The following is a 9,388-nucleotide window of genomic DNA, read 5'->3' as shown; positions in this document are numbered from 1 at the left end:
CACTGACCATCGACAGTACTGTTGTTGAGAGAGTGAGCACCACCAGGTTCTTGGGGGTGCACATTTCCGAGAAAATCTCCTGGTCCAACAACACCACATGACACACCTTTGCTTTCTCTGCAGGATGAAGACAGCAGGAGTCCCACCCATCCTGTGCTCTTTATATGGTGGCACCATAGAGATTATCATCACAGTGCATCATAGTGTAGTACGGAGGCCGCGCTGCCTACTGCCGGAAGTCCCTGCAACAAGTTGTGAAGAGAGCGAGCAAGGTCATGTGACCTTGACCTCCCTCACTGACATCTTCAATACTCCCACCTCAGGGGGAAGGTACTGGAGCTTTCAGGCCTATACCACAAGACTCACAAACAGCCTCATTCATTCGTCTTTTTCACTGCCTAGTTTTAGTCCATTCAGTGTTTATTTTTTATTATATTTTATTATTATTCCTTCTTTTTAATCTTATATTATTGCTTTTATTCTTAATTGGCGCCAAGCGTCATGAAAGAGAAACAGTGTCTTGATTGTCTTTATGTCCTATATATGCTGTATATAGAAAATTGACAATAATGATTCCTCAATCTAGATTATTGTTTTTTTTTTTGTTCATATTTCTGGGTGTCTGGAACTGATTGATTATTTACTATGGAATAAATTGCTTTGTTTTTTGTACATTTTGATTTGGGAAAGAATTAATGATGAAAACCGAGGTTCCACTGTAACTATCAACATGCATTATAAAAATTAGTTATGAACTGCTATTTAAAAATGTCTTATTCCTCTCATCAAAACAAGTAGAAACTATTATGCATGTAAGAATTATGCAATCAGTAAGAGGATTAGCGGCACGGCAGTCTAGTGGTTAGCGCGCAGACCTCACAGCTAGGAGACCACCCTCGGCCATCTCTGTGTGGAGTTTGCATGTTCTCCCCGTGCATGCGTGGGTTTTCTCCAGGTACTCTGGTTTCCTCCCACATTCCAAAAACATGCTAGGTTAATTGGCGACTCCAAATTGTCCATAGGTATGAATGTGAGTGTGAATGGTTGTTTGTCTATATGTGCCCTGTGATTGGCTGGCCACCAGTCCAGGGTGTACCCCGCCTCTCGCACGAAGACAGCTGGGATAGGCTCCAGCACCCCCCGCGACCCTCGTGAGGAAAAAGCGGTAGAAAATGAATGAATAAGTGGATACTCTTGGCCGCTGTAGGGGACATTGCAGAAAAGATTCCAGCACGGATCTCCTGACCCAGCTGTCCCCCTGATCCTGTTTGGCCTCCTTGTTGGCAATTCCTGCAGAGAACGTCTGCAGCTGTCTAGCTAGTTGGACCACAAATATGTGAGCGGTGTTGGCATTGTTGTCTGCAGCAGCTCCCTAAAGACTACAATCCAGCACCAAAGCCAAAACACAACATCCAAGACGTGCCATATTAGTGTAGCAGCTGACGAATAGCTTGTTTATACTGCAAGAGGCACAGTCCCCATCTTGAAGAATGGACCAATCAGAGTCCTTCAACCTTAAATTGTTGTAATCATCAAAACCATGCCCACACTATTTTTGTTACTTGGTCAGGCCTCATGAGGCTCAACCCACAAGTAAAACATGCTATTAGAATCTTAGTATGCTTTCCACACCTTTAATGATATAGGCAGCAAACTAAGGTAAGCAAGCAGTTTCCTAATTCCACAAAACGCTCTATTCAACAATTACGCTCATTATTGTCAATCACGCTGCAGTGTACTATGCAGCTCTAATTAGCTTCTGTAAAACAGCTGCTTAGCCAGCTTCGAATGCACAAATAAACAAATATAGGTGCTACCAGTGGTATCAAAGGAAAAAAGAGGAAAGGGAAAAAAAAGCTCACTTTTGCATAATACACTATAGGTTGTTCTCAAAATGCTTTGGAAGACATGCTAGCATACATTCAAAACAGATATCCTCAACGTTTTATAATCATTAAACAAACGGTCAATGAGTTATAGTCAATTAGTTGCTAAGTCCTTCCTCGTGCAAAGGATGTTTGTGTTGTTTGTTTCATGTTTTTTCAACCTTTCAATTTCAAATTAGACAGACATGTTCATGTCAGTAAAGTATATGTATACAAAACACACTAAAATTAAAGCCTGTGTTAAACTTTCAGGTTTAATAACAGTGCCACCCTGTTGTGTATTTCTATGAAAAGTAATAGCACAGGCAACAAAAGAGAGGTGCATGTTTTTGTGCCCAGTTCCGGATTAAACCAGTTCAAATGGGTAGCAGCTGTCACATATTGGTACTGATGACAAGCTACAAAGTGAAGCTTTAGAAAAGAAGGTTGACATCAATGTCGTCTGTGGAGGAGACAAAAAGACAAGAATTTGTGTTATGAAGTATTTGAAGTTATGAAGTATTTGTGAATTTGTGAGCTGAAGTATGTTTTCTTACTATTTTTGATGCCAAAACAGGAAGTCCACTCAGTAAAGGACACTTGCTTGTCCTTGTCTGCGTCACATTCTTGAAAGAAGCGAGAGGTGCAGTGCTCCATGGGCACCAGAGGTACCCGGAGGGGAGCCAGCTCAGAGTGGGACAACAATCTGTTCAGGAGACAGGAATGTCAATGTAGGGAATGTTTAGCGATCAGTGGTTTGGTTGCAGGGGCTGCATGGCGGACTAGTGGTTAGCGCACAGGCCTCGCAGCTAGGAGACCCGAGTTCAATTCCACCCTCGGCTATCTCTGTGTGGAGATTGCACGTTCTCCCCGTGCATGTGTGGGTTTTCCTCCCACATTCCAAAAACATGCTAGGTTAATTGGCGACTCCAAATTGTCCATAGGTATGAATGTGAGTGTGAATGGTTGTTTGTCTATATGTGCCCTGTGATTGGCTGGCGACCAGTCCAGGGTGTACCCTGTGACCCTCATGAGGAAAAGCGGTAGAAAATGAATGAATGAATGTTTTGGTTTGCTGTCTTATTGCTGGAAACCAAGTTTTGACTTGCTTTACTACCAGTTCCCGGTCTGTAGCTGACAGATTTGTCGAAGCGGCAGGATTTATATTAAGATGTGTAGTGAAGCCTTTCCATACTAATTTTATACTTTTTTCTCAATGCACATTTTTGACTTTTTTACTCCAAACTGACCTGTCACAGGGGTGCTGGTCCAGTTGAGCAAACTGCCAGTGAACCGGGTAGATATACATGTTATAGTTCTTCTCAAAGTCTTGGGCAAGCAGCTCATCAGAATGATCGCCAGCATGAAGACGCCTCTCGTTCTCAAAGATTTTCTTGACCTATACAGAACACGAACATAAATATCTCCACATCTTATAAATCTGTTTGTTTTCTCTACTGACTCGAAAGCGTTGCTTGGATGTGAGGTAGCCAGGCGACATGGAGTCATGTTCGTAAAGTTGCAGCAGCACATTTTTCAGCCAGTCTCTCATTCGTAGTGGGAATTGGACTAACTCGGTGTCCACACATGGAGGTATCACTGAGGCAGATAGAAGACAGGGGTCAAGATCACTTCATGCATCATCAATGTATGTGTTGTCTCACATTTGCATGGTCCTGTGTAGTCCAGATGAAGTCTGTGTCCCTTCTTGGTGCCGTCCAATTTGCATTTAGTGGCAAAGAGCTCACATGATGTGTTGTATGTGTTGTTGTCTGTCCCGCAAACCTTCAGGAAAAAAAGATACCATTTCAGTTACAATCAAACAATTCTTTCATTCATTCATTTTCTACCGCTTTTCCTCACGAGGGTCGCGGGGGTGCTGGAGCCTATCCCAGCTGTCTTGGGGCGAGAGGCGGGGTACACCCTGGACTGGTGGCCAGCCAATCACAGGGCACATATAGACAAACAACCATTCACACTCACATTCATACCTATGGACAATTTGGAGTGGCCAATTAAATTAACCTAGCATGTTTTTGGAATGTGGGAGGAAACCGGAGTACCCGGAGAAAACCCACGCATGCACGGGGAGAACATGCAAACTCCACACAGAGATGGCAGAGGGTGGAATTGAACCCTAGTCTCCTAGCTGTGAGGTCTGCGCGCTAACCACTCAACCGCCGTGCCTCCCCTCAAACGATTCAACACAATGCAATTTTTTATCATCTTCTGCCTATTTGTTTACATCTATTCGTGTTAACAGTGCAATCATGGCACTCTGTCCGCTACTCTACTCACATGATCAAAGTCGTTCAAGCTCGGGGGACACTGTGATGGCTCCTGACACACACAGCTTGGCTTATTGTCTGCATTGAGTTTGCAAATCTTTCCACGCTTGCAGCGAAAGTTGTCGCACAGATCTGAAACAAACCAAAAAAAATGAATAAATCTAACGCGTCAGGCTTGGTTCTAACAACAACAACGCACCATCTTCCTGCATTCCATCTGCCTTCCAGCTTGTACAGTGACTAAAGTCAACTTGATCCTGCTCTGAATTGACACCTTAAGCCAGCAGAGCCGTGTTTTGCTTTGCTTCCATGAAGCAAGAATGGCTCTGCTCATGCTGAAGTTTTAGCAAAATGCTCCAGTCAGCAGATTTCCCTATGAGACTGTTGATATAGTGATTAATAAAGGCGACCGACCAGGAGGGGCTTCAGGGTGAGGGGACGGCCTGGCACTCGGGTAGAGATCCACTTTGGCTCTTATCTGCACTGGATTCACACCTACTAAAGGACCCTAGAGGAAAAAACACAAGGAAAACATTTATATTCATGTAACGTCTGTAGATATGACATGATAAACAAATCAGATGCCAATTACTAGAGCAACAGAAAATGACTTAAGGTTAAGGTTGCAGCTGATTGAACCACTAATGTCATTTAGCTCAGCAGCTACAGTTTAACATGAGATTAAAGGTCACTTTCAATGCATATTTTATACAGTGGAATCTTTTATACAGTAAACAACGGTAAGGCAACAATCGTGACTTTTACGCCAACATAGTGTGGCTGCACGGTGGCCGGATGCTTAGCGTGCAGGCCACGCTAGGGGACTCAAGTTCGAGTAGAGTGGCGTTTGCATGTTCTCCCTGTGCATGTGTGTGTTTTCTCCGGGTTCTCTGGTTTCCTCCCACATTCCAAAAACATGCTAGGGTCCGAATTGTCCATAGGTATGAATGTGAGTGTGAATGGTTGTTTGTCTACATTTATGTGCCCTGTGATTATAAAATATAAAATTATGATTATAAAATAAATTTCATTCCAAAAAATGTGAAAAATGTCCAGCATTTTTGCCCTTGGGCTAGTGCCCAAATACTCCATAGAGACTTGTAGTCTAATATAGAATTTTAAATAAATGTATGGCAATATTGGAAATCTAGTGCTTTTATTTTGTTGGAAAAAATTCCAGTTACAGTAGAAAAATGTCCAGCATTTTTACCCTTCATTGTGCATTTTGGGCTTGTGCAACTCATACTCCATAGACACATGTAGTCCGAAAAATATAGAATTTTAAATAAATGTATGTCAATATTGGAAATCAAGTGCTTTTATTTTGTTGGAAAATTTTCCATTTCATTTCCAGTTTGTTAGGGGGTCCTTGAACACACCCTAACTGTGTTTCTCCAAGACAAAGTGAAACTTTTCCATTATTGTTCCAAATTTAGCTGTATTTAAATTGAATATTTGTATTTGTCGGACACCAACAGCTTCCACTGTATGAGACATACCCATTGTCCCGCTCGTCTCCTCTTTGCCTTTTGCACCGTGCTGTTATTGTTATTGCGTCCTCTCTCCATCTCTTGAGGCGCCTCTTGGCTCTGTTCATCTTGTTTGTCCTCCCGTTGTGGTGAGTGCTTTCTTGTTCTTTGCTTGTTCTTTGGTTTGCTTGCCTTTTTACTGGCATCATCTCCTCTGTCATCCTGTCCAGCCGTGTCTTCTTCCAAGTGTTCTTTCTCCTCGCTTATTTCAGATGTGGTTTTATTCTGTGAGTTTTTCATCGTGTTATCGGGACTCGGTACAGCCTGATGTTGTGTTGCTTCTCTGTTTTGCATGACATCAACAAAAACCTCTTCTGTTGTTGTAGTAACAGGTTTGACGTTATCTTTGTTGGGTTTCACCTTCTGTAGACGTAACATCGGAGGGGGGAAAATTCCGCTATCACCAGCATAGTCAGCCGCAATGGTGCTGCCTTCGTATTCGTCCAACAGAGCGACATTTTCTTCCTTTTCCTTGAGGGTCATCTCCACCTCCAACTCTTCATCTTTGCCATCTTCCAGGCTTTTATTTTTCACAACCTCAGCCTGAGTCGTTTCTACCTTCGCTTCTGCTTCTGTTTCCTCTTCATCTACACTCTCTTGTTTTTCTGCTTCTTCCTCTTCCTTCTTGAGAAGCTCTACCAGTTCTTCCTCGCTCAGCAGGACCGCCACTCTTTTGTCCTTCCCTGTCTCAAATGTAGCACTCTTTTGATCTGCCTTGTCGTCCGAGCTGGCTTCCTCCTCTTCTTTCTCCGGCCTGCTTGCTTCAACACTCACTGAAGTGGGCAAGATGGGCACCTTGTTGGCCTCCTCAGAGACAATGCCCTGATGTGGGAAGGAAGAAAATACATTTACCTCACAAATTTAATCAGGAAAATTATCATTAAAGGAGACTTTTTAATTTATGTTATACATTTTTGATGTCCGGAGAGTCACAATATTTGTCTTTCAGCAAGCTGCTCAATTTTGACTCTATTCTATCAGCCTGATTTACATATGATACAAAACTGTGGTGAGACCAGCCATGTTGTTTGGTCTAGAGACAGTGCCACGGAGGCAAAGACAGGAAGCAGAACTGGAGGTAGCAGAGATGAGGATGCTGAGGTTCTCATTGGGAGTGACCAGGATGAATAGGATCAGGAAGGAGTAGATCAGAGGGACATTACATGTTAGAGGCCTTGGAGATCATCAAGTCAGAGAGGCCAGACTGAGATGGTTGGGACATGTCCAGAGGAGAGATAGTGAATATATTGGTAGAAGGATGCTGCGTTTAGAGCTGCCAGGTAGGAGGCGTAGAAGAAGACCAAAGAGGAGGTTTATGAATTATAGTGAAGGAGGACATGAGGGTAGTTGGTGTGAGATAGACAGATGTAGAAGACAGGGTTGGATGGAGGAGATTGATTTGCTGTGGCAACCCATGAAAGGAAAAGCCCAAAGAGAAAGAAGACCAGGTTTCTGCAAACCAGGTTTCTCCAACCATGCTAGCTGAGTGCACATCTACTATTCTCTTTTCTTCCAAGCTCTGAACAGAGCCGTTTCTGGAGGGTTTTAAGTGAGCTGTCATTCTTGAGGTAGTTTGATGGAAACACGTCACTTACAGTATATATTATTAAGACACCTATGAACTAACCTTTTCTTTGGTCGTGTGGAAAGTCCTATGTCCTCCATGATGATTTGTTTCTTCCTGAATGCAATTAGAAGGGTCATTAATAATTATATATTTTTTAAATGAGTGTACTACCTGGTTGATACTTACAGACTGGACAAATGTTGCAGCCAGTAGGCCAAGAAATACAATGCAGGCCCTCATGCCTGGAACAATAAAACATATTTAAACAAAATCTTCACAGCCAAACCGCTAAATTGTCCCAATGAAGAAAAAAATGGAACTTTCTATCTGTTGCCTGCAGTTGTGTGCATGATGACTGGGTGCCTTTGTCATGATGGTAACAACCCTGCTCCACCTCAATGAAAAGTCACTTTCCAAAGCTAAAGTCAACATGGAGAAGCTACCAGACTGGAAAGAAGCCGGCTAAGTCCACAGTCCTTTTTCTTATTGTTTTTGTTGCAGAGCGGAAGCAAAGCAGACATCGGTGGGCCTCCTCTTCATGGGAACAAAAGTTTGGTGCAATAACCCAGAGCAGCAAATATGAAATCTTAAAATGCCATCTTTTCATATGGACACTGCTTTTCATTAATACCGGTAAGGCATAGAGTGTAGCATAAAAAAACAATGTGATAAATGATAACCATGAACTAAAACAGTGTAATGTTTGGGAACACTAAGTACCTTTGACAGTAGTTATGAGTTTGCATTTCCAGACAAACGTGCATTCCCTGGATTGTCTCTCTTGTAATTTACATTTTACAGTTGCAGCATTATTACGCCGACAGAAATTTTTAAAACCTATCAAGTGGTAAAAGTTCCTTCTTTAACCTGCAATTACGCCCAATTGGATGTCTGGCACATTGATATATGGGCTTCTTATGAATACACACTGTTGAGGGTCTCAGACATTACACATATTTTCACAGATATTGTCTAGACTTGTAACACAAAAGTTTTAAACATAATTCTGAAGTTGTCTAGAATCTGGAGAGGGTTTGACTCTACACTTAAGATAAGAGAGGCAGTATGTTAATCAGTGCAAATGTTTGACCAAAAGCCATGGTAGTACATGCAAACCAGAAGTTGATACACAAATTAAGTTTATATTACCTGATGTCAGTTGGTGAAAGGAGAATGAGAATCCTGCTCGGGCATGGGTATGTGCCGCTGCTCAACCTGTGAAGAAGTCCTTTTGTATTCCACACATACACACACATAATGAGTCAGGGGGGCACTTTGATAACAGGAGGGAGGGTCTTTGAGGGTCACAGGGATCTTCCTCTTTCTCTTTCGGCTTTTCCCTTCAGGGGTCGCCACAACAAATCAATCAATTCTGCATCTGTTTCTCTCAATCCAACTACCCTCATGTCCTCCTTCACTACATCCATAAACATCCTCTTTGTTCTTCCTCTATGCCTCCTACCTGGCAGCTCTAAATGCAGCATCCTTCTACCAATATATTCACTATCGCTCCTCTGGACATGTCCCAACCATCTCAGTCTGGCTTCTCTGACTTTATCTCCAAGGCCTCTAACATGTAATGTCCCTCTGATGTACTCCTTCTTGATCCTATCCATCCTGGTCACTCCCAATGAGAACCCCAGCATCCGCATCTCTGCTACCTCCAGTTCTGCTTCCTGTTTTTTTCTCAGTGGCACTGTCTCTAGACCAAACAACATGGCTGGTCTCACTACAGTTTTGTATACCTTTCCTTTCATTTTAGCTGAAACTCTTCTATCACACATCACGCCGGACACTTTTCTCCATCCTGCCTGCACACGCTTCTTCACCTCTTTTTCACAATCTCCGTTGTTCTGAACTGTTGACCCCAAGTATTTAAAATTCTCCACCTTGTGTATCTCTAATCCCTGTAACCTCACTCTTCCACTTGGGTCCCTCTCATTCACACATACATACAGTATACTCCGTCTTGCTGCGGCTAATCTTCATTCCTCTCTTTTCCAGGGCAAACCTCCACTCTTCTAGCATCTCCTCCACCTGTTCCCTACTCTCCTACTACAAATTTGAGGGTCACAGGCATACAGAAGAAAAAGAAATTGTGCAGTACAAAGAAAATAGATCACAGCAAGTTCATATACA

At 42.7% G+C, this 9,388-nt stretch overlaps 1 protein-coding gene across 1 annotated transcript; it reads right to left on the bottom strand.

Annotated features, from left to right (window-relative positions):
- Positions 1-1,618: 1,618 nt before the first annotated feature.
- sparcl1 (SPARC-like 1) lies at positions 1,619-8,490 on the bottom strand. Its single transcript, XM_058072175.1, has 11 exons — positions 8,399-8,490; positions 7,436-7,491; positions 7,310-7,363; positions 5,653-6,504; positions 4,568-4,661; positions 4,164-4,285; positions 3,530-3,650; positions 3,328-3,464; positions 3,116-3,264; positions 2,423-2,571; positions 1,619-2,328 (listed from the first exon to the last, which is right to left on the bottom strand). Exons 2-11 carry the CDS (start codon positions 7,487-7,489, stop codon positions 2,300-2,302), a joined length of 1,761 nt encoding a protein of 586 aa, XP_057928158.1. The 5' UTR covers positions 7,490-7,491; positions 8,399-8,490; the 3' UTR covers positions 1,619-2,299.
- Between the last annotated feature and the right edge of the window lie 898 nt (positions 8,491-9,388).

The sequence above is a fragment of the Doryrhamphus excisus genome, chromosome 1 (assembly GCF_030265055.1).
Source record: "Doryrhamphus excisus isolate RoL2022-K1 chromosome 1, RoL_Dexc_1.0, whole genome shotgun sequence".
Taxonomy (NCBI): domain Eukaryota; kingdom Metazoa; phylum Chordata; class Actinopteri; order Syngnathiformes; family Syngnathidae; genus Doryrhamphus; species Doryrhamphus excisus.
This window is presented reverse-complemented; position numbering and strand designations above follow the sequence as displayed.

Coding starts and splice junctions, on each gene's coding strand:
- sparcl1 (XM_058072175.1), bottom strand. CDS start 7,489: ATGAGGGCCTGCATTGTATTTCTTGGCCTACTGGCTGCAACATTTGTC. Junction 3,465..3,529: donor CTACACAGGACCATGCAAAT/GTGAGACAACAC, acceptor TATCTGCCTCAG/TGATACCTCCATGTGTGGAC. Junction 3,265..3,327: donor CATCCAAGCAACGCTTTCGA/GTCAGTAGAGAA, acceptor TGTTCTGTATAG/GTCAAGAAAATCTTTGAGAA.